Source organism: Capricornis sumatraensis, chromosome 5 (assembly GCF_032405125.1).
Source record: "Capricornis sumatraensis isolate serow.1 chromosome 5, serow.2, whole genome shotgun sequence".
Classification (NCBI taxonomy): domain Eukaryota; kingdom Metazoa; phylum Chordata; class Mammalia; order Artiodactyla; family Bovidae; genus Capricornis; species Capricornis sumatraensis.
In genome coordinates this window covers 49,120,905-49,147,079 of record NC_091073.1, presented here as the reverse complement: position 1 = coordinate 49,147,079, position 26,175 = coordinate 49,120,905, and the positions used below count along the sequence as shown (strand labels likewise).

At 39.7% G+C, this 26,175-nt stretch overlaps 2 protein-coding genes across 2 annotated transcripts in view; one reads left to right on the top strand and one right to left on the bottom strand.

The window, feature by feature from the left end:
- FBXL13 (F-box and leucine rich repeat protein 13) overlaps positions 1-26,175 on the top strand; it is a 215,452-nt gene that overhangs the window by 76,384 nt on the left and 112,893 nt on the right. The window lies entirely within an intron of this gene.
- Positions 7,745-24,734, bottom strand: LRRC17 (leucine rich repeat containing 17). Its single transcript, XM_068973093.1, has 3 exons — positions 23,963-24,734; positions 14,211-14,366; positions 7,745-8,185 (listed from the first exon to the last, which is right to left on the bottom strand). The coding sequence occupies exons 1-3, from the start codon at positions 24,732-24,734 to the stop codon at positions 7,788-7,790; spliced, it is 1,326 nt and encodes a 441-aa protein (XP_068829194.1). The 3' UTR covers positions 7,745-7,787.

The window sequence follows — 26,175 nt, the reverse complement described above, 5'->3', positions numbered from 1 at the left end:
GTGTTCACCAGCTGAAGGATGGGGCCAGTTCACAGGGCTGCTGGCAGCAGGCCTTATGGGGGTGTCTGGTTGCCATAGCTTACTTAATAAAATCACTGTTCATTTCAACAACCTTGAGTCTATCAAAGATTAAAAAACTAATCTCAGAGATGTTTCAGCTTTTCCAGTTTTTTTTCCCCCCTGCTGAGGTCAGTTGATTTATTGATGTGCCTATAATCATGATGGTGTGATCACTCATCTAGAGCCAGACATCCTGGAATGTGAAGTCAAGTGGGCCTTAGAAAGCATCACTACGAACAAAGCTAGTGGAGGTGATGGAATTCCAGTTGAACTGTTTCAAATCCTGAAAGATGATGCTGTGAAAGTGCTGCACTCAATATGCCAGCAAATTTGGAAAACTCAGCAGTGGCCACAGGACTGGAAAAGGTCAGTTTTCATTCCAATTCCAAAGAAAGGCCAATGCCAAAGAATGCTCAAACTACCACACAATTGCACTCATCTCACATGCTAGTAAAGTAATGTTCAAAATTCTCCAAGCCAGGCTTCAGCAATACGTGAACCGCGAACTCCCTGATGTTCAAGCTGGTTTTAGAAAAGGCAGAGGAACCAGAGATCAAATTGCCAACATCCTCTGGATCCTCAAAAAAGCAAGAGAGTTCCAGAAAAACATCTATTTCTGCTTTATTGACTATGCCAAAGCCTTTGACTGTGTGGATCACAAGAAACTGTGGAAAATTCCGAAAGAGATGGGAATACCAGACCACCTGACCTGCCTCTTGAGAAACCTGTATGCAGGTCAGGAAGCAGCAGTTAGAACTGGACATGGAACAACAGACTGGTTCCAAATAGGAAAAGGAGTCTGTCAAGGCTGTATATTGTCATCCTGCTTATTTAACTCATATGCAGAGTACATCATGAGAAACGCTGGACTGGAAGAAACACAAGCTGGAATCAAGATTGCTGGGAGAAATATCAATAACCTCAGCTATGCAGATGATACCACCCTTATGGCAGAAAGTGAAGAGGAAATAAAAAGCCTCTTGATGAAAGTGAAAGAGGAGAGTGAAAAAGTTGGCTTCAAGCTCAACATTCAGAAAACTAAGATCATGGCATCCGGTCCCATCACTTCATCGGAAATAGATGGGGAAACAGTGGAAATAGTGTCAGACTTTATTTTTTGGGCTCCAAAATCACTGCAGATGGTGACTGCAGCCATGAAGTTAAAAGACGCTTACTCCTTGGAAGAAAAGTTATGACCAACCTAGATAGCATATTTAAGAGCAGAGACATTACTTTGCCAACAAAGGTCTATCTAGTCAAGGCTATGGTTTTTCCAGCGGTCATGTATGGATGTGAGAGTTGGACTGTGAAGAAGGCTGAGCGCTGAAGAATTGATGCTTTTGAACTGTGGTGTTGGAGAAGACTCTTGAGAGTCCCTGGGACTGCAAGGAGATCCAACCAGTCCATTCTGAAGGAGATCAGCCCTGGGATTTCTTTGGAAGGAATGATGCTAAAGCTGAAACTCCAGTACTTTGGCCACCTCATGCAAAGAGTTGACTCATTGGAAAAGACTCTGATGCTGGGAGGGACTGGGGGCAGGAGGAGAAGGGGATGACAGAGGATGAGATGGCTGGATGGCATCATGGACTCAATGGACATGAGTTTGAGTGAACTCCGGGAGTTGGTGATGGACAGATAGGCCTGGTGTGCTGCGATTCATGGGGTTGCAAAGAGTCGGACATGACTGAGCGACTGAACTGAAAGTTATACACATTTCTGGTAAGAAGTTTTACTTTCTCACTCTTTGTTAGATTGAAGATAAATACTGGCTGATATTTTAGGCTGTTAGGGTGAGTAGCCACACGACTTGTACTTGTAATCCTTATCTACAAAAAACTTTAGAAGAAAATTAACTTTGACATATTATTTTAAATGTTTAAAAGACAGATGATAGCAAGGCTAGGTAATGCCTGTTAAAATATTGATAGGTAGCCAGAGTATATTGGAGAAGGAAATGGCAACCCACTCCAGTGTTCTTGCCTGGAGAATTCCAGGGACAAATGGAACCTGGTAGGCTACCGTCTATGGGGTCGCACAGAGTAGGACACGACTGAAGTGACTTAGCAGCAGCAAAAGCAGCAGCCAGAGTATATGATGAAACACTTGAGCATACATTTGGCAAGGATACACATAGTGATTTTTAAGTCCAACAGTTGTATTTTTGAACCTGAGCAAAACAGATTCATAAGGGATGAGAGGCTCCATGTGACTGCAGTTTTTCTACACAGACTTAATGACTGGCAAGATGAGATCAGTTCAGGAAATGCTTGACTTGTAAACAGCAAACAACCTCTTCCAACAACACAAGAGATGACTCTACACATGGACATCACCAGATGGTCAATATTGAAATCAGATTCATTATATTCTTTGCAGCCAAAGATGGAGAAGCTCTATACAGTCAGCAAAAACAAGACCAGGAGCTGACTGTGGCTCAGATCATGGACTTGTTATTGCCAAATTCAGAGTTAAATTGAAGAAAGCAGGGAAAACCACTAGGCCTAAATCAAATCCCTTAAGATTATACAGTGGAGGTGACAAATAGATTCAAGGGATTAGATCTGATATAGAGTGCCTGAAGAACTATGGATGGAGGTTTGTGACCCTGTATAGGAGGCAGTGATCAAGACCATCCCCAAGAAAAAGAAATGCAAAAGGCAAAATGGTTGTCTGAGAAGGTCTTACAAACAGCTGTGAAAAGGAGAGAAGCTAAAGGCAAAGGTGAAAAGAAAGATATACCCATTTGAATGCAGAGTTCCAAAGACTAGCACAGAGAGATAAGAAAGCCTTCCTCAGTGATCAATGCAAAGAAAGAGGAAAACAATAGAATGGGAAAGACTAGCAGTATCTTCGAGAAAAGTAGAGATACCAAGGGAACATTTCACACAAAGATGGGCAAAATAAAGGACAGAAATGGTATGGACCTAACAGAAACAGATGTTAAGAAGAGGTGGCAAGAATACACAGAAGAAATATACAAAAAAGATCTTCACAACCCAGATAATCATGATGGTATGATCACTCACCTAGAGCCAGACTCTAGAGCTTGGAATGTGAAGTCAAGTGGGCCTTAGGAAGCATCATTATGAACAAAGCTAGTGGAGGTGATGGAATTCCAGTTGAGCTACTTCAAATCCTAAAAGATGATGCTGCGAAAGTGCTGCACTCAATATGCCAGCAAATTTGGTAAACTCAGCAGGGGCCACAGGACTGGAAAAGGTCAGTTTTCATTCCAATCCCAAAGGAAGACAATGCTAAAGAATATTCAAACTGCCGCACAATTGCACTCATCTCACACGCTAGCAAAATAATGATAAAAATTCTCCAAGCCAGGCTTCAACAGTACGTGAACCATGAACTTCCAGATGTTCAAGCTGGTTTTAGAAAAGGCAGAGGAACCAGAGATCAAATTGCCAACATCCGTTGGATCATCAAGAAAGCACGAGAGTTCCAGAAAAATATCTACTTCTGCTTTATTGACTATGACAAAGCCTTTGACTGTGTGGATCACAACAAACTGTGGACAATTCTGAAAGAGATGGGAATACCAGACCACCTGACCTGCCTCCTGAGAAATCTGTATGCAGGTCAAGAAGAAACAGTTAGAACTGGACATGGAACAACAGACTGGTTCCAAATCGGGAAAGGAGAACGTCAAGGCTGTATATTGTTACCCCGCTTATTTAACTTATATGCAGAGTACATCATGAGAAATGCTGGACTGGAAGAAACACAAGCTGGAATCAAGATTGCTGGGAAAAATATCAATAACCTCAGCTATGCAGATGACACCACCCTTATGGCAGAAAGTGAAGAGAAAATAAAAAGCCTCTTGATGAAAGTGAAAGTGGAGAGTGAAAAAGTTGGCTTAAAGCTCAACATTCAGAAAACGAAGATCATGGCATCTGGTCTCATCACTTCATGGGAAATAGATGGGGAAACAGTGGAAACAGTGACAGACTTTATATGGGGGGCTCCAAAATCACTGCAGATGGTGACTGTAGCCATGAAATTAAAAGATGCTTGCTCCCTTGGAAGAAAAGCTAGGATCAACCTAGACAGCTTATTCAAAAGCAGAGACATTACTTTGCCAACAGAGATCCATTTAGTCAAAGCTATGGTTTTTCCAGTGGTCCTGTATGGGTGTGAGAACTGGACTATAAAGAAAGCTGAGTGCTAAAGAATTGATCCTTATGAATTGTGGTGTTGGAGAAGACTCTTGAGAGTCCCTTGAACAGCAAGGAGATCGAACCAGTCCATCCTCAAGGAAATCAGTTCTGAATATTCACTAGAAGGCCTGATGCTGAAGCTGAAACTCCAATACTTTGGCCACCTCATGCAAAAAGCTGACTCATTTGAAAAGACCCTGATGCTGGGAAAGATTGAAGGTGGGAGGAGAAGGGAACAACAGAGGAGGAGATGGTTGGATGGCATCACCGACTCAATGGAGTAAACTCCGGGAGTTGGTGGTGGTAGGGAGGCCTGGAATGCTACAGTCTAGGGTCGCAAAGAGTCGGACATGACTGAGTGACTGAAGTGAACTGATGCAGAGTATGTGATGTAGCACTGAACTGAACTGATGCAGAGTATATGATGAGCATACATTTGGCAAGGATACACATAGTGATTTTTAAGTCCAGCAGTTACATCTTTGAACCTGAGCAAAACAGATTCATAAGGGATTAGAGGCTCCACTTGACTGCAGTTTTCTACACTGACTTGATGACTGGCAAGATGAGATCAGTTCAGAAAACACATGACTTGTAAATACTCCCAAAGTTGCATGTTTATGTTTCTAGAATTCATAGAATAAAATACTTAATTTTGGGAGGAATAGAATTTATGAAGTAATTTTCCAGTTTGCCTACCATATTCACGTTATTATTACTGATTCTCTCATTTATACTGATTAGTCACACTGTTGACTGATACATATTACATCTCCCCATCCACTCATCAAATACTCTGCCTCCTGCAGAAAGAAGCCCCAAATCTCATAGAATTTAGCCAGGCAGATTCTTATTATTGAATTGCTTCTATTTGCCAGAGCAGGAGCCTTATTCAGATTTCTCAGAAATGGGTGCTAATTGATCCACGGTGAAAACTCCAGAAGAGGGAATATTTAACAAATGAATAATCCACAGTTTAATATTAAATATCTTTCTCAAAGAGTCAAGATTTAGGTCAGGACTGACTCAGACTTAGGACTCAAGAGACCTTAGCTTATAGTAAATCTTATTTACTTCAAAAAAAGGAAAAAATCAAAGAATCTTAGAACTAGTTGAAAAAAACAAACACTTGGGTATTTGAATAAAAATTCAGGTGATATTTAAACATATGTGTTCAAATATGGAGATCTCAGGATTGTATTATTTTTGACTACTATAAAATATACTTTTAAAAAACTCCTGAATTTCATCACCTGTTGAATAGAAGGAAGTTGCAAAGACAAGTTATTAAATGATAAGTAAGAAATTGGCAGGAGACAAAGTATCTAATTGTTCATTCCATCATTGATCAGCAATGCTTCCCTGAGAAACTATGAACTCTGATACATAAAAATAGCAATCTTAAACTTTTAAAAACATATTGAAATTTTGGCCAAGGAAGATAGTAGCAATTCTAAACAACTTACTTTTGGATGATCCAGATCAGTTTGTATCACCATGTGTTCCAGAGTTTTATTTCCAAATAGTTCCCTGGGGATAATCCTGAATATAAAAATCAACCAATAAAATTCCCAACTAGCCTCCAAAAACTAACCCAGAGAGTAATTTGGGTCCTTTGAATCAGATTTAATGTCCTTATTCCTTTCTGGAACCTTCACCTCTCCACTGTGTGCCTTTGTCTCCTACTATGGTCCCACCTGGGCTTTCTCCACCATCAAATCTTGGATGTTTTCTTTAATATTCCACTCTAAGTGCTCATCAACAATAAGTAAATTTATTATATCTCTCTGGTAACACTTCAAATTTAACAGCTGCCTTTAACATATCATGTTGAATAACATGAGAACTTGCTTTGAGAACCAGTGTCTCTTAAGTCTCCACCCTGACCCAAACCATAGGAAAAAGGGCATAGAGGTTAGAACCTTACAATGCTGTGTCGTTTCCTGAACCACAAGCTCCAGGAATTCTTCCTGTTCCCCAGTCTCTTGGTTTCCTATACATATTAGTACAGATTTAACTGACTTGACCCAAAGAATGTCTCCAGCCCTCACAGGTGTTTCAGGAGAAAAAGGAGAAAGGTGTTTCAGGAGGCATACTCTATGCCTCGGATTCCTCATCTAGAAAAGGCAGATAATTTTATGTACCTCAGGGGGATCTTGTAAGAATTATAAAAAGAATATGTGAAGCTCTTAGCACAGTGTCTGAGCTCTAGTAGGTGCTTCAGAAATGCTCAACAGAATTCCCAGGTGGTCCAGGGATTAGGACTGGGCACTTTTGTTGCCATGGCCTGAGTTCAATCTCTAGTCAGGGAACTAAGATCCCATAGCCACATGGTACAGCCAAAAAAACATGTTCAATACTATTTATCATGTCTATGCTTTGGAAATCTGTGCAAGTATCAAAGATCAGTTGCTAAACTTTGTATGAATACCTTGATATAAGAAATGAAAATATATTCAACTCAATATGAAAAAGGAAATCTGCATAAAAAGTTGTATTTCTAATGATATGTACATATTTCATTTTATTTTTCTAATAGAATAGTACTATCAAAATACAAACTGATGGGGTTAGTCTTCAAATACTTCCTCTCTTTCTGGTGATCTGTTTTTCTAGGTGAGCTAAATTTAACCTGCAACCCCATAGGATTTCTCTTCCATACCACCTGCTCCCTCAGTTGCTTCTGATATCAATTTCTTTTTTGTTTCTTTTTCATCTCAAATCCTGACTCTGAATCCTAATTTCATCCTGTTTTATGCTCCTTCACATATGAAGGGCTCAGATCCTTCTCACTGACAGGCGGCTCCATAGCCTAAATTCTGTTAAAACACCAGTGCTGTTTCCACACTTACTAGTGTTTATACCTGTTCAGGGTTCATGATTCACACCATGTACAACTGCTTCTCAGAGTCCGGTCTTCTAACCAATTTCTAATATAATTCTCAGATTCTTGGCTTATTGCCTGTGACAATTCTTCCGGTTTAGCTTGACTTTTTTTTTTTGCAAGGATCAGTGAAAAGCAGTGGAGAATTTGGGTTTACCAGGACCTCATTTTGGAGTGCACAGGAATCAAACATGGAAATTTATTCAGTGTATAAGCTGACTTACTGGAAAAAAAAAGGGGGGTAGAGGGGAGAGAATAAGATTTTATTATTACTAATCATTTGTATTTCTTCATTTTGATCATCTTTAGGTATGTGCACGCAGCTCTTGAAAAGCATGTAAAAATGAACCAAGCTTTTTTAAAATTTTTATTTTCAAAAAGCAGTAAAAAGATTTATACAGGACATTATGAAAATCTAATGCCATCATTAGGACTCAACTCCTGCAGGTTACCAGTGTGGGATCATCATCGAAAGCTGTTCGGCAAACAGGCAGGCAAGCAGGATAAGAGTATTCCTTTGATTACTATATTGTCACAACAACAATAATAATCAAGGGAACCTTCCTTTAGTTGGATAATCCTGCATAAATAATACAGTTAATCAAAATGTAAACATGCGGTTTTCCAACACCAGTATAGCAAAGGCAAAACTAGTTGCAACAAGAACAATTCTGTTATCCCACAATAGTGATTCTTACACTTTGCTTCTTTGCTGTGTGATCCTTATGTATTTTTTCCCATTCATCGTCTTCCATATCCTGGTCAAATGTTTCAGGGTATGCTGGTAATTTGTCTTTGGGGCATTCTTCATAGTAACTCCGAACATATTTTCCTACAAACCACCCTTTGTATTCTTCAGGCATTTTGCACTCCAGGCCATTATAATGCACATTGTAGTGATGCTTTAACCAGTAGTAGAGGTAGTGGATGTTATAATCACATCTCCAAGGGTTCTCTCTGAGCCACAAGAGTTTCAAAAAATACAAGTCTTCTAATACACCATAGTCAAAGTTTTGCAGACTGTTGTTTGATAAATCTAACTCTTCTAAATGTGTGAGTCCTAAAAAAGCAGCTAGAAACAGAAAATATTTATTAAACCAATGAGTAATTAGGTTAAGCGCACTGTATATTATAAGGACAAATTTAAAATTAAGAGACAATTCTCGCTGTTGAAAATAAAGGAAAAGATTTTCCTTAACCTCCTTTTTCTCAGAGTTCTTACTTTAGAAAACTTCCAAGTACTTTCTCTTCTCTTTTGAAATATATATACATCCTTTAGAAGACTAAAGAGGCCTTTCTCAGCTCTCTGAGGAACATCCTTCTTAAAAACCTGGGAACAATCTCTTTGAAATGGAAACATCAAGGGAGGAAACACTCCTGACTCCCAGTTACTGTGGGAGGGTAGAAGCCTTTAAGGCAAAAAATTATCTCTTGTCATAAAGAGAGAAATTTGTTTTCTTCTTGATAAAGCCAATTAGCTACCGCAGATGGCCACTCCAATTGCTCAGTAAGGTTTTAGAATGAACTGTTTCGCAAGTGGTGCTGTCAAAGCTTCTTACTTAAGGACTGAAAGTGAAAGTCATTCAGTCAGGTCCAACTCTTTGAGACCCCATGGACTGTATAGTCCCTGGAATTCTCCAGGCCAGAATACTGGAGTGGGTAGCTTTTCCCTTCTCCTTTTCCCTTCTCTGGGTTGGATCTTCCCTATCCAGGGATCAAACATGTATCCTGAAAACACACATATGCTAGGTTCTGCTTGGCTATATAAAGGGTGAGATTTCTTTCTGCCTCTGCAATCTCTTAGCAGATTGCCTGTTGTATACTTCACATTCCAATTTAATGCTTATTCAATAATAAAAGGGTTTTCTTTCTCCACTATTTTGTGGAGAGGATTTCTGTGCTGGGTGAGGACTCTGGTTTTAATTATATTTCCTTAACAGTATACATGTCTAAATGAAAAATTCTGAAACATGTTTTTCCTCAAAGCTCTCCCCTTGATTAGATTAACTAGAGTACAATTTTTTATTTGAAAAATCAGTTTTAAGTTAGATCTCTAAAAAATGTATTTTGTGCTCATGTGCATTTTTTTAAAAATATCCACTGGAAAAATGCCACAGAAAGACATGAATTAGGAAAATATTTCAATGTAAGACATAAGTGCACAAAAAATGAGAAATGTGTTCTGAAATCTGACAGCTCTTTGGGAAATGAATAAACTCTGAAAATGCCTAGAAAACAGCCACTTCCAAGTTTATGGGGAAGGAATTATATTCTTGTATTGTCCAAAACCAAAAAAAAATTATTAATATTTTGAAAACATCTGGTTGTATTTTGGCAAGCTATGGTAGCTATCAGCTTTGAACTCATATGTATTTAATTTCACCAGAGGGTAGATAATTAAAACAAATATTGAACACATAACAAAATAATACAACAAAAAGCTATTTTTCCTTCTCTGAGAGTAAAGAAATCTAAACATAAATTATCCCTATTTCAGTTAATGTGAATAGACCAGGTACACTATAACAGGCCAATCCTGATTTTAAATATTCTGTTTATATTTTAAACATTTTCTCATTGCTGTTTTAAAATACTTTTGGCTAGGGTGTACAGTGCCCTTATGTGGAATTTCAAAAATATACTCTCAAACCAGTACCATTAACCATTTTCATATCATTTGTTCTCAGACAAAACCCATGTGTGCTTAGTTGCTCAGTTGCGTCTGACTCTTTGCAACCCCATGGACTGACATGGGGTTCCTCTTTCCATGGGGATTCTCCAGGCAAGAATACTGGAATGGGTTGCCATGTCCTCCTCCAGGGGATCTTCCCAACCCAGGGATTGAACCCAGGTCTCCCGCATTGCAGATGGATTCTTTACCTTCTGAGCCACCTGAGAACCCCATGAATACTGGAGTGGGTAGCCTATTGCTTCTCCAGGGGATCTTCTCAACCCAGGAAATTGAACCTGGGATCTCCTGCTTTGCAGGAGGATTTTTACCAGCTGAACTACCAGGGAAGCCCCCCAAAGAATTATATTTTGGTGCAAAGCAATGACTTGGGTGCGGGGAAGAGGAGGGAGTGAGGAACAGGCTGCTGCGAAAGAGCAAAAGGTCAGCCCTTGCAATGATAGTTCTGAAAACACTGCATTAAAAAAAAACTTAACCTTTGTGAGTCAATCATCTCACTGTTTACTTTTCTTAATAGAAATAGCCCTTCAGATGAAAGCATCTGTAAACATTTCTATATTTTATTTTGAAAATGCTGAAGTTGTTACTTAAACCATACGTACTTGGGCACTTTGAAAAGCTACTTTTCATTTGTTCCTTAAAGGAGGTAGATTCTAAAATGAGGGTGCCTTCTTTCCTTTTTCTGCAATAATATCTGGCATTTTATGAGACTGTTATTCACATTGCCTTTTAAAGACTGATATATTTCATTGCATTTGTATACCTACCAGCATACCTCATTAAAATAAGTTTGCTTTGGCAGTGTTTCAACTCAAAAACCCTGAAATATAGAAGGTATTTATTTTAAAAGTTTTAAAGGTCATTTTGACTTAAATGACCAGCCTGAAATGACCACCTAAAAGTTCTGAGATGCTTTTTTAGCCAGAAGATTTACCAAGGAAAGTGGTTGACATTTTCCAGATGCTCAGTACATATTTGTTAATGTAGAAAATATCATACTTTCTTGAAACTGAGTTGAACAAAGGGGGAAAGGGTAATACTGCAGGTATTATTTGCAATACCCAAGACATGGAAGCAACCTAAGTGTCTATTGACAGATGAATGTTTATGTATATATACACATGCACACACAATATTACTCAGCCAGAATGAAATATTGCCATTTGCAGCCATATGGATGGGCTTAGAGATTAAAATAATGAGTGAGTGAGTAAGTCAGTGAAACTATGTACCACTATATATAAAATAAACAACAAGGATTTCCTGTGTAGCACAGGTCACTATATTCAATATCTCATGATAACTTATAATGAAAAAGAACGTGAAAAAACACATATGTATTATTGAATCACTTTTCTGTACAAATGAAATTAACAGTATTGTAAATCAACTATACTTCAACCTAAAAAGACCTAAACTGACATTTCACCAAAGACAAACAGATGGCTAACAGACACATGAAAATATGCTCAACATCGCTCATTATCAGAGAAATGCATATCAAAACTACAATGAGATATCACCTCACACCAGTCAGAATGGTCATCATGAAAAAGTCTACAAACAACAAACGCTGGAGAGAGTATGGAGAAAAGGGAACCCTCTTGCACTGTTGGGAGAGTAAATAGATACAGCCACTATGAAAGACAGTATGGAGAGTCCTTAAAAAACTAGGAATAAAACCACCATATGACCCAGCAGTCCCACTACTAGGCATATACCCTGAGGAAACCAAAGCTGAAAAAGATACATGTACCCCAATGTTCACTGCAGCACTATTTACAATAGCTAGGACAATCTGCTTTATTGACTATGCCAAAGACTTTGACTATGTGGATCACAATACACTGTGGAACATTCCGAAAGAGATGGGAATACCAGACCACCTGACCTGTCTCTTGAGAAACCTGTATGCAGGTCAGGAAGCAACAGTTAGAACTGGACATGGAACAACAGACTGGTTCCAAATAGGAAAAGGAGTCCGTCAAGGCTGTATATTGTCACCCTGCTTATTTAACTTATATGCAGAGTACATCATGAGAAATGCTGGGCTGGAAGAAGCACAAGCTCGAATCAAGATTTCCATGAGAAATATCAATAACCTCAGATATGCAGATGACAACACCCTTATGGCAGAAAGTGAAGAGGAAATAAAAAGCCTCTTGATGAAAGTGAAAGTGGAGAGTGAAAAAGTTGGCTTAAAGCTCAACATTCAGAAAACTAAGATCATGGCATCTGGTCCCATCACTTCATGGGAAATAGATGGAGAAACAGTGGAAATAGTGTCAGACTTTATCTTTTTGGGCTCCAAAATCACTGCAGATGGTGACTGCAGCCATGAAATTAAAAGACGCTTACTCCTTGGAAGAAAAGTTATGACCAACCTAGATAGCATATTCAAAAGCAGAGACATTACTTTGCCAACAAAGGTCTGTTTAGTCAAGGCTATGGTTTTTCCAGTGGTCGTGTATGGATGTGAGAGTTGGACTGTGAAGAAAGCTGAGTGCTGAAGAACTGATGCTTTTGAACTGTGGTGGTGGAGAAGACTCTTGAGAGTCCCTGGGACTGCAAGGAGATCCAACCAGTCCATCCTAAAGGAGATCAGTCCTGGGTGTTCTTTGGAAGGAATGATGCTAAAGCTGAAACTCCAGTACTTTGGCTACCTCATGTGAAGAGTTGACTCACTGGAAAAGACTTTGATGCTGGGAGGGACTGGGGGCAGGAGGAGAAGGTGATGATGGAGGATGGGATGGCTGGATGGCATCACTGACTCGATGGACGTGAGTTTGAGTGAATTCCAGGAGATGGTGATGGACAGGGAGGCCTGGCATGCTGCGATTCATGGCGTCGCAAAGAGTCAGACACGACTGAGTGACTGAACCGAACTGAGGACATGGAAGCAACCTAGATGCTCATCAACAGATGAATGGATAAAGAAGCTATGGTACATATATACAATGGAATATTACTTAGCCATAAAAGGCACACATCTGTGTCAGTTCTAATGAGGTGGATGAACCTACAGCCTATTATACACAGTGAAATATGTCAGAAAGAGACAGATAAATATCACATACTAATGCATATATGTGGAATCTAGAACGATGGTACCAATTTATTTATTTACAGGGCAGTAATGGAGGAATAGACATAGAGAGCAGACTTAAGGACACAGGTGGGTGGGAAGGGAGGAGAGGGTGAGATATAAGGAGAGAGTACATGGAAACCTACACTACCATATGTTAAATAGATAGCCAATGGGAATCTGCTGTGTAACTCAGGGAACTCAAACGGGGGCTCTGTATCAACCTAGAGGGGTGGAATGGGGAGAAGATGGGAGGGAGGTACAAGAGGGAGGACACATGTGTACCTATGGCTGATTCATGTTGACGTTTGACATAAAACAATAAAATTCTGTAAAGCAATTATCCTTCAATTTAAAAAATAAATTAATTAAAAAAAGAGAAAAGAACAACAACTACAAAAAAGTAGTATTCCAAGGTGGCACTAGTGGTAAAGAACCTGCCTGCCAATGCAGGAGACATAAGAGACCTGGGTTCTGTTCCTGGGTCAGGAAGATCCCCTGGAGGAAGGCATGGCAATCCACTCCAGTATTCTTGCCTGGAGAATTCCATGGATAGGGGAGCCTGGCAGGCCGTGGTCCATAGGGTCAACAAAGAGCTGGACATGACTGAAGTGACTTAGGATAGCATACATGCATTAATACACATTTTTAAACAGTGGGCTTCTCAATTAGGAATACACAAATACTATGTACATTAGAAATCTGATCACCATTGCAATCATTCTCAGTTCTTTCTAAATTCAGTGTGTTAACACCATGTTCATTCTTGTCAGGGGCTTTGCTTAGCAAATGGAGAAGAGATTTGAAGGATGAAAAAGAATTGATCTTGATCTAGGATTAGGTAAAAATCTATCTGGCTCTAATTGAGCATATTTTATCTTAATTTATGACCATACTTAATTTTATGAACTTAATTTATTCTGCTTAGCAGAATGTTTCAAATTTACTGTTAAAGTCTTACTTTAAATAAGTTGGGACTTAATGAATAGCAAAGAGAATGCCAAATCTGAATTTCCTTTTTAAAAAAATCACAACATGTGTAGCATATTATTAGCCACATACTCTTATTTTTAAAATATATTCTACAAAACACTTCTTTGGGCCAACTGAATAACTGACCAATTGAATAACCGTTGCTTAGTAATATTACATACTATTACATACTTCATAAAGCAACAATATGGCAAATATTTCTTTGAGTGCCAAGCAAGTTCTAATTAAATTCGAAGTTCTTTTTAGTTTTTCAAAAACTAAATTGTATTTACTATTAATGTTGCCAGAGAATACCTGTGGCCTGTTAAAAGGGCTATTTGTGGAACTTACCAGGATCTATGAATTGAATGCCATTGCTGCTGAGGTTTAATTTCTTTAATTCATGAACATCTTCAAACTCCTTGGGTCGAAGTTGGTTGATTTTATTATGTGACAAGTCAAGTTTAACAATATCTGGAGGAATGTTGTTTGGAACTTTCTTCAACTCTAGAAAAAAAATCATGTTCAGGTTACCAAGCTCTCCTCTTGACCCCACTGACTCTATCACTCATGTGGTAAAGAGTCAGCTCTTGAAAGGAAAAAGGATAACCCATCTAAAGCCAAAGAACTTTGCTATGAACAAGCCTGAGAATATACTGAATTCCACCAAAGCCCAGCAACCTAAGTGCATCTCACTTAGAGGAGGAGATATTGCTCATTGCTGAAATGTTCTGAGAAACTTCCTAGAGACGGCAAGAAATCAAGGAGGACAACAGGCAGTGTGGGCTAGTTGGGCTCAAGGCTAACCATTTGTCAGAATCACCAAAGCTTTTTAAAAACAGAAAGCTGAAACAAAATAAAACCTACAAATCAAACCACTCCATGCGCGTCCCCTCTGATTCCCTTCCCACTCCTCTAAGAGCTTTGACTACTAATTACTGCCTCTCTGCAGCATCTTCATTTCATCCCTCTCCTCTCAACAGATAAGCTCAGATTTCACCATCCTAAAAAAGAAGCAAAACCCTTGACCTTGATGACCCTCAAGCTGTTATCTTATTTCTCCTTTCCTTGGATGCTAAAATTCGAGAAAGTATAGTCCTCATTTGCTCCTCTTGCTTCCTGATCACCATTTACTCCCTGAATCCTTGTGACTCAGTTGTACTCACTCATCCCTAACTCTTCCTGAGGTACTGCAGTAACTGGACTCCTCAGGAACAACAACGATAATAATGCTGCTACCAGTACTACGGCTACAACAGAAGCCTCTGGAAGGAATCCAGTTTTCATAGGTTAATAGGCAATTAAGGTTCACCTAACTTTCATATTTATATTTGCCTTTAAATTATGCTTTTGTAAAACTATAAAGCGTGTTTATTTTATATTTTAGCATACTACTTGCCCTTTATTTTAATCTTTAGCAAAATATTCTGAAGAGGTTTTGCTCAATTCTAAGTAGAGGAAGTGGAATCTGTGAAGAGAAACAAACCTGTTCGGACCTAAGAAACTAGAAGCAACAAATAAAATATGCAGATTAGTTCATACCTGAGAAGTAGCATGACACAAAGACTTCTTGAATATGTAGAAATTCTTTGAACTAGGAACAGTAAAGTTTATGAAAGGTGGTATACATCTATCCGTGATTCCCTTTTTGCTACAGAATAACTGAGTTGCTGATCATTTCTTCCAAATATTTTTTTAAAACCCTCTGGTATATATGATTTCTTAACTAATAGTATGTTTACCTTCATAAAGATCCAGTCTCATTTCCTCCCTTCTTTTAACAGTTTAGAATTCATGGTCAATGGATTCCTTCTCTGGTATCCTTATTACTGTTAAATTAGCTTTTTCTTCTTGATGGGATCTTGGTATCTTAGTATCTCTGCATAAGAACTTTTCTAGGTGTCCTAACAAGTATTATGTGCAAGAATCCTATAAGCTAGTAAGTACATTTATCCACATTTTACAGATAAAATAGAGGCACAACTTGTTCATAGTCATACACCTAGGATTTAAACACAGACTTGCTAGCCCCCAAACCTATGCTTCTTCTTTTTTTTTTTTTGTAGTTTTTTATTTTTTTTTTACTTTACAATACTGTATTGGTCTTGCCATATATTGACATGAATCCACCACAGGTGTACATGAGTTCCCAACCCTGAACCCCCCTCCCACCACCCTCCCCATATCATCTCTCTGGGTCATCCCGGTGCACCAGCCCCAAGGATCCTGTATCCTGTATTGAACCTAGACTAGCAATTCAAACCTATGCTTCTAACTGCTGTGCTCTGCTGGCTAGTCATGGTACCTTTCAGTATCATTTATGCTGCCCATCTGCCTAGAATCCTCAAACTTGGCATATGTAGGGTAAAGTGAGGATTGGGCAGCAACAGGGGTGGAAACAATATATTGGGATGGCTATAAGAACTTTCTGGCTCTGTATTTAAAATGACTTCTCTCTGTGTTCAAGCAGACAACAGTAATAATACTATTTCTGCTTTTTTTCAATAGTAGATAGCAACATTAGACACAGTGTACATCTTATTGATTTTCTTTTAATTTTTGTACCCTCCTACCCATGAAAGCTTCATGAAGAAGGTTTAGAACAATGTCTAATATATCACAAATAAATAAGCCAGCCTCTAAAATGGCACCCAACAATCCTTCTACTGATATTCATGTTCTTGTGTAAACTCTTCTCCCTAAGTATGGGCTGAACCTAGTGACTTGTTTCTAACAATAGAATGTAGCAAATATGATAGGATGTCACTTTCATAATTAGGTTATAAGTAATTATGACTTCTGTCAGGGTAGCAGACTCTCTTCTGGTGGCTTTGATGAAGCAAGGTGCCATGTTGGAAAGGCTTACATGGCAAGTAATTAAGGGCGGCCTCTGGCTGACAGCCAGCAAGGAACTCAGGCCCTCAGTCCTTCAGGAACTGAATCCTCCCAAGCCATATGAGCTTGGAAGAAGATGCTTTTCCAGTTGAGCCTTCAGATGAGACCACAGCACCAAGCCCTGGTCAATACCTTATTGCAGCCTCGTGAGAGATCCTGAAGCAGTGGACTTAGCTAACCCATGTCTGGCTTCCTGACCTACAGAAACTGTGAGATAATAAAGTATGTTGTTTTAAGCTGCTAGGGTTTGGGGTAGTTTTTAGGCAGCAACAAAGTTAGTTATCTAATAACACATGGGAAACAATGAGCTTGTTAAATATGTTGAGTTTCAGTTCAGTTGCTCAGTAGTGTCCCACTCTTTGCAACCCCATAGACTGCAGCATGCCAGGTTTCTCTGTTCATCACCAACTCCCGAAGTTTGCTCAAACTCATGTCCATTGATGATGCCATCCAACCATCTCAGCCTCTGTCGCCCCCTTCTCCTCCTGCCCCAAATCCCTCCCAGCATCAGGGTCTTTTCAAATGAGTCAGTTCTTTGCATCAGGTGGCCAAAGTATTGGAACTTCAGCTTCAGCATTAGGCCTTCCAATGAATATTCAGGACAGATTTCCTTGCGGATGGGCTGGTTGGATCTTCTTGCAGTCCAAGGGACTCTCAAGAATCTTCTCCAACACCACAGTTCAAAAGGATCAATTCTTTGACGCTCAGCTTTCTTTACAGTCCAAATTTCACATCCATACGTGACTACTGGAAAAACCATAGCTTTGACTAGATGGACCTTTGTTGGCAAAGTAATGTCTCTGCTTTTTAATGTGCTGTCTAGATTGGTCATAGCTTTTCTTCCAAGGAGCAAGTGTTTTTTAATTTCATGGCTGCAGATACCATCTGCAGTGATTTTGAAGCCCAAAATGATTCAGCAATATTGAAAGTATGAAGTGCAAGTGTTAGTTGCTCAATCATGTCCTACTCTTTGCGACCCCATGGGCTGTAACCCATCAGGCTTTCTGTCCATGAAATTCTCCAGGCAAGAATCCTGGAGTGAGTTGCCATTGTCTTCTCCAGGGGAATCTTCCCAACCCAGAGATCGAACCTAGGTCTCCCTCATTGTAGACAGATTCTTTACCATCTGAGCCACCAGGGAAGCCATAAGAATATTGAGCCCTCTTATAGTGAAAGTGCTTTGAAAATTTGGATTGACTTTATTTCCATCCTCTGATAAGATACTGTCTCATTTAACCTAGAGCTGTGTCTGCCAACACATAGAAATGTGAAAGATTTTAAGATTTGAACTTATTATAATGTTGAAATACTGAGGTAATATCCTCCTTTAGGACCAGCAAGACCCTGACTGGAAAGCTACATTCTATCTTATAAACTCCATGTAAACAAGGAGATGGAGATCCTAGGAAGAACTGAAAACCACAGAGAACACTTGAGGGCAGGCAGAAGAAATAATTTCTTGACATTTAGCACTTAGAATAATTGTTGGCAATGAATGGTTGTGGCATTTTCTCAGATTTTTAAAAGAGGAATAAAGTTTTATTTCAAAATATCCAGGGTCCCACCTCCCCTCTCTTCCCTCACTGTGACCACATTAGTCTAAGCCACCATCACCTCTTGTCTGGATTATCCCAATATTGTCCTAAGTCCACATGACTTTAAAACATAAGTCAGATCTGTCATTTTACCAGATGGCAGAATCCTTTGTTTCTCATCTCACTATGAATAAAAGCTCAAGTCCTCACCAAAACCCTACAAAGCTATTAAGGGCTGAGGTCTTCCTTGCCAGCAGAGTTAGTATCTTCTAGGCTCTGGAAGAAGGCAATGGCACCCCACTCCAGTACTCTTGCCTGGAAAATTGCATGGACAGAGGAGCCTGGTAGGCTGCAGTCCATGGGGTCACTAAGAGTTGGGCACAAGTGAGCGACTTTACTTTCACTTTTCACTTTCATGCATTGGAGAGGAAATGGCAACCCACTCCAGTGTTCTTGCCTGGAGAATCCCAGGGACAGAGGAGCCTAGTGGGCTGCCATCTCTGGGGTCGCACAGAGTCGGACATGACTGAAGCGACTTAGCAGCAGCAGCAGCAGGCTCTGGAAAGCAGCTTATTTATCAGGATTTGCTTGCTGAACCAACATCTGCTGGGTTGGGCATGAGAGTGAATGACAAGCTGCTGCTGCTGCTGCTGCTGCTGCTAAGTCGCTTCAGTCATGTGCAACCCTGTGTGACCCCATAGACGACAGCCCACCAGGCTCCCCTGTCCCTGGGATTCTCAAGGTAAGAATACTGGAGTGAGTTGCCATTTTCTTCTCCAATGCATGAAAGTGAAAAGTGAAAGTGAAGTCACTCAGTCGTGTCCAACTCTTAGTGACCTCATAGACTGCAGCCTACAAGGCTCCTCTGTCCATGGGATTTTCCAGGCAAGAGTACTGGAGTGGGTTGCCATTGCCTTCTCCAAAGCTAAAGTGGGTTTACCACAAATAAATGGGTAGAAAAAATGTTTATGAGAACACCCTGAAACCCAGCTTAACCATTGTGGCAGACCTGTGGAAGAGGAATATGAATTGCAGAACCAACTTTGGCATTGTTACCAGCAGCCCTGGGTAAAAATAGGATCCACAAGTAATACCACTAAAGGCAAACCAAAGCCTCTACCAGTAGGCTTAGAACACATGGAAAAATCTTATTTGTTGTACTGATGAGTAAAAACAGGCCTTTGTTTTTAACCTTAAACTTAAATGACAATTGCAAATACTGATGTGAAATATGGTTGCCTTTGATAAAGATTATATCCCAAGACCAGAAGTCAAATTTGGTCAATGCCCCCATTTCTAGACCAGGCACCACATGGTTATTTGCTGCTATCCAATAAATTTTGGTAAACCTTCAATAAATACCAAATGTACTTGATAATCACCCCTGACAAGCATTGCTTCTCCTCTCACCAAAATTTTGCTGATTTTGAGGAGGAAATTGGGATTTTTTCCATGTAATTTCCCATTTAGTAGGCTATCTTGATTGTCAGCAATGTCAGAACTACTGTGAAATTTTGGTAGTGGTAGGTAAAGAGACATAAATGGCCTTAGTCTATTGTGAATTAAAGATTCCTAATTACTCTTCAAACTAATAGTGAAATTAACTTTGGAGGCAGCTGGGAGCAATTTTTGGTCATAATCCTCCCCAGCCCTAATCTTAGCAGGAAAATGAATCCTTAAAAATAGCAAATTATTCTGGTAAGTGTGAAGCTAAAAAGCAGTTTTTAAAACTTACTTTCATGTATTTTTGCTAAATCCATCCATCTCAATAAGGCATAAAGATGCCTTTTAACTAATCTCACATTTATTCCCTTTGAAAGACTAAGTTTTGTTGGCAAAGTGCCTGTCTCCCAGTGAATAGAGCTATTATTTCTTTTTCTTGTTGTCAGATGTTTAAGGCAAAAATAGTAATCTTTGAGGTCTATGTGGTCAAACTGGTATGTATTAGGTACCCTACGCACACCATCTGGCTCATCATCCGTTGGTTGGGGAAGGTATAACTCCCAAGGAAGGGGAATCTGTATTCAAGTTCCTTGATGTGTTGTACAGAGCCTGAGGACAGTCAATACTGGGAGGAAGCACCCAGAAGGCTTTTATAAAATCTTCTTGGTTAACAGGCATACCCCTAATCTTGAAGGTGATGGTATATGGTGACTTGTATGGTGACCAATTGGAGAAGGCAATGGCACCCCACTCCAGTACTCTTGCCTGGAAAATCCCATGGATGGAGGAGCCTGGTGGGCTGCAGTCCATGGGGTCGCGAAGAGTCGGATACGACTGAGCGACTTCACTTTCACTTTTCACTTTCATGCATTGGGGAAGGAAATGGCAACCCATTCCAGTGTTCTGCCTGGAGAATCCCAGGGACAGGGGAGCCTGGTGGGCTGCCGTCTATGGGGTCGCATAGAGTCGGACACGACTGAAGCGACTTAGCAGCAGTAGCAACAGCAACATGGTGACCAATGGCTTGGGACCTGCTTAGGGATTACCTACATGACCTTAAAGGGCAACTTCTCTGCTCCTCAGCTTCTTTCTTCCTAAAATGATAATGCTAGTATTTCTTTTAAGGTTGTGAGGAGTAAATGTGTGTGTGCGCTTCAGTCATGTCTGATCCTTTGTGACTCCATGGACCATAGCTACTCTGTCCATGGGATTTTCCAGGCAAGAATACTGGAATGGGTTGCCATGCCCTCCTCCAGAGGAATTTCCCAAGCCAGGGACAGAAACCAGGTCTCTTGCATTGCAGGTGGATTCTTTACTTACTGAACCACTGGGGAAGCCCAAGGATTAAATGACAATGCATAACACTGCTTTATCTTAGGCACACAGAGCATTTAGAAGGCAGTTCTCATTAATATGGGCTTCCCTGGTGGCTCAGATGGTAAAGAATCTGCTGGCAATGCAGAAGACCTGGGTTTGACCCTGGAGAAGGAAATGGCTACCCACTCCAGTATTCTTGCCTGGAGAATTCCATGGACAGAAGAGCCTAGTGGGCTACAGTTCATGGGGTTGTAAAGAGTTGGACATGACTGAGCGACTAACACTTCTCATAATTACCACTGCTAGTTCCACTCTTGACTTCTTTAGGGCTTCCCTGGTGGCTCAGATGGTAAAAAATCTGCCTGCAATATGGGAGACCTGGGTTTGATCCCTGGGTTGGGAAGATCCCCTGGAGAAGGGAACAGCTTCCCACTCCAGTATTCTTGCCTGGAGAATTCCATGGACAGAGGAGCCTGGCAGGTTATGGTCCGTGGGGCTGCAAAGAGTTGGACACAACTGAGTGACTTAAAAAAAAAAGAGAGATTCTACATGGTGTCCAACATGTGGAACACAATCAAAAATATTGCTATATTCTGGCAGAGAGTTAAGAGATGAACACTGCTGAACATTCATTCTTAGTAGTTGACATTTATTATCTATTTGTAGAATGGAGTAAGGAAAAGTACAATGGATAAAATTCAGATTGTCATACTCGAATTCTAGTCATGATTTTTAATTTCTATGTATTTTTATTTTTAAAAGTTGCTTAAATTACTGCTTTGCAAGAGCAAAGGAAGCAGCTCAATTATTGCCATCAATCTAAAGAACAGGGCCTTGTGCCAGGTAGTACCAAAGGGAATTTAAAAGGCAAGATCCTTGACTTTAAACTTATGGGAATCAACAATATAATAAAAAATGAAAAGTAAATGATCAGCTGAATCAATAGAGTGATATCAACCATAGTGAGAGATTTATATTAATGATATTAAAAGAAAAAACTACCCTTCATTTTATAATCTAAAACGTATAGGCTCTGATTTACATCATTATTAATACATGGAGGAAGTTGTCTTTAGTGTATGAACCTGAATGATATGTACTAACTGTGCATGTCATGAAACTTTGCTTTCCAGTAAATAACATGTGTTTCTAAAGCAAGGGTAATGAATTTATGGGGCATATCTGAAAGGTGTTTAGACAACAATCACTTGAGGAAGGAAAGCAATAAAAATAAATTTGTATTTTTCTAAGTTGATTTTTGCCAAGAGACAAAGGCAGAGATAGACACACTAGAGCGGGAATAGCCTAAGGGTAGAAAAACAGTAAAAAAAAGTTCTTTCCTACTATGTTATCTTTTCTTAAATTACAGTGTGGTCTAGTTGTAGAAATCTTCAATTTCATTTTGATGGCATTTTTTCTCAGATAATTAATGAGTTTAACTCTATTTTCTCTGGTATAGCAAGTGCAAATGAACTTTAGCTTAAGGATAGAACCTCAGCAATATCAAGTAATTTTCTAACTCAAGTCTAGGAATGGAGCTTTGTAATAGTTTTTTTAAATATATAATTCAAGTTTTTAAGCATTACAAAGAAAATCCTAGTAAAACATGTTCTTTGGCATGAAGCACCAAGTACTGTTACTTACTGTAACAGTGTTAGGGAAATTCCACCCAATCTGGCTACAGAGAAACTATGTGTACCGACTTTCCTCAAATTCTTTAATGCTTCCCTTGTTCAAGAACTTGTTTGAACATGATTAGATTAATTCTTGGAGAAGGCGATGGCACCCCACTCCAGTATTCTTGCCTGGAAAATCCCATGGACGGAGGAGCCTGGTAGGCTGCAGTCCATGGGGTCGCAAAGAGTCGGACACGACTGAACGACTTCCCTTTCACTTTTCACTTTCATGTATTGGAGAAGGAAATGGCAACCCACTCCAGTGTTCTTGCCTGGGGAATCCCAGAGACGGGGGAGCCTGGTGGGCTGCCGTCTATGGGGTCGCACAGAGTCGGGCACGACTGAAGTGACTTAGCAGCAGCAGCAGCAGATTAATTGTGGATGCCAGCAGGCTCAGGTGGACTTAGCTTTGCTGCTTACCTGTGAGACCACTAGCAAGTGTCTGAATGTACCTTAGCCTCTTTCTCCTCCTCCTCCCTTCTACAGATGGGGATATTACTACTACCTTGCTGGCAGCTGTGGATAGCATGTATGTGGAATACCTGGAGCATAGTAGGTTCTCAATTAATGAGCACTTTCTCTCAACTTAGAGGATCCCATGATGGCATCTCCCAGCTTACAATGCTGTAATCGCTCTACTCTAGCATCAAAATTCAGAGTGTCATCGTAAGCAAATCTTTTCGGTGTCATATGGTCATGGTGAGATCTAACCAGGTGCCACCTTCCACACTCAGAGTGAGGGGGGCAAGCCTTGAGCATGACTTTGCTGATAAATCAACAAATTGACTTCTGTTTCTTCAACATTAACAGATTCCTCTCTATAATTTCTTTTGAGACGTGCTGGAGTCTCTCGGTTCATCTTAACCTTTCCTTTCTGTTCTTAAAAAAAAAAACAAAAAAACCTTACAGTAATTGGAGGGAATAATACCATGTTCTATACGACCCTAATTCAGCGACATCTGGCTTTAATTTAATATTACAAATAAGTTATTAACCCATGCTAGAAATGAAAGAGACAACTAAATTGTTTGTTGTCCTAGGGTAGATTAACAGTGCTCAGACCACACTTTGATAGTGTCTTCACTAATATGTCAAGAGCCTCATTAAAATCTCCCATGGTGGAAATGACACCAGAAATTCTAAGTCATGAGGTGGGGGTGGGGGTGCAGGGATTCATAACATTCAAAAAGCATTTTTTAATCATCCACAAAAATGAAAAAGTAAGCAACTTACAAACCTTTTCTTCTGCAGTCCAGTGTCTGTATGGGAAATACGTAGTTGTGGCAAAGAGAAGAGTCCACCTCAGTCTTGATGACTGGGGGTTTTCCTGACAATTGGGGTTTTGGCTCCAATTGTTCATTTCCTTCTTCATTACATAACTGTTCAGATTTTATCTGCCTCAGTTTTTTATTTTTCAGTTCTTGTGGGCTTTCACACTTGGCATAGTTCCCCAAATTCCGATTCCTTGGAATCTGCAGCATTGAAATAAGCGTTTCCATCTCACAAGTACAATGCCAGGGGTTGTCATAGAGACGCAGGTAGCTCAGGAGAGGTGTATAAATGAACACTTCCTCTGTCAAGACTTTGATCTGGTTGTGCTGCAGTAAGAGAGTGGTGAGTTTATTTAAACCGAAGAAAGCTTCACTCTCAATTTTGGAGATCTCATTCTGTTGTAGATCCAAGCTTTTCAGCTTTTTAAACTTGGAAAACATGCTGTTCTTCAGTATGCGGATTTTGTTTCTTGCTAACAGCATGTGCAGCAAATCTTGAGGCCAGTCAGGCAGCACATAAACTAGTTTTCTTTCTTGACAATCTAAGTATTTTTCGTGAAGGTATGTGTACACTTCACAGGGGAGGCCTGGTGCGTAGCGTTTGACCGGGTTGGAGCTTTTCCGGCTCCCACCAGCCCGGCCATGGTTCACTCGGTTTCTTGCACCCCCAGGGCTTGCCTTGCGGAGCTCAGCGGCTTTACAAAAGAAAAGTAGGATTATGATGGTCACCACCCGCATTCTGACATCCAGCTGGTCCCAATTACTTGGTGTGACAGATGGAACCACGAAAGTATTCCTTTGAAATCCAAGTTTGGGTAATCTTAACTAAAGCAGTTCAGGAAGAATGAGACCCAGCTGAGGTACGGCAGTCCCTAGATTGCAAAAGGAAAAAAAATAGAGACCTTTCAGAACACTGCAACTGATGAATAAAATCAAATTATCAAGTTTTTTTTTCTAACTTATAAAAGTATGATAATACATTTACAGGAGACTTGGAAAATACAGAGCAAAGTTACATATAGTTCCACTATATATTTCAACTATTTTTAAGTAGGCAAATTAAGATTTTTTAGTTGGGGTTTCAATATCAAACTCTCAAAAATTAATAGAATAGACAGAAAAGTAGAAGGAAAGAGTAGACCTGAGAAACACTATGAACAAACTCAACATAATCAAGATTTATATAATTTTCACCCAATAGCAGGATGCAAATTCTATTCAAGTTCCCATAAACTCTAAACCAGGAGACATGGAACTCAAGTTATTTTTTATTTTAAGGCAAAGGCATTCCAATTATTATAATAAAGGTACATGTAGAAAGTGGTGTAGAAAGCTCCACGCCCTCCTGCTTGCCTGGTTTCATGGCTAAATGTTTGGGCTCTGAATGTGAATCACGGCTCTTCTACTTGCTTAACTGTGTGATCTCAGGCTAAATGCTTAATCTCATCTTTAGCATCTGTGAAGAGGGACTGATGATACCTCTAGCATTTTGGGGGAAGATGAAACAGGCTCACAGCAATGAATACTTCACAGTTCCTGGTCCACGGGAAGAACTCAGTTTAACTGTTAGGATTTAGCATTATGAAAACTGAAACTGGATTCAAGAAATTAAAGGGATTCTTCTTATAGCTTTGAGATGTGCAAACAAGAGTAGGACTCCAATGGATGTTCTGCTGAACTTATTTTTCTGTTTCCTTTGCTATCTCACAATCACCAATCATGTTGAATGTGGGCTCTAGAAATGCTCAGGGTAAATCGCCAACTGTCCTTGCCATCCCCTGCACATCTTGGTTCAAATGTAACCTTCTCAGCAAAACCTTTTCTGGCTGCTCTATTTAAGGTAGCACCCCTTCCCACTCACTGGTGATTCTCTAGTCCATTTCTTGTTTTATTTCTCTCCAGAGCACGTATCACCATCTGTCAAAATAAGTATTTCGCCTCTTTTGTTTATTGTCCTTCTTTCCCAACTAGGATATAAACTTTCTAAGGACAGGAATTTTTCTCTATTTTGTTCACTGCTGTTATTTCCAGCACCTGCAGGGTTTCTAGTACATAGCAGGTTCTTGTTAAATGTTTGTTGAATTGCATGAATTCAAGTAACTGCTATTTAAAATATAAACAACCTCATAAATTTAATTATTTTTTTGGAATCTATTTTTCCCTTCAGTATTACTGATGA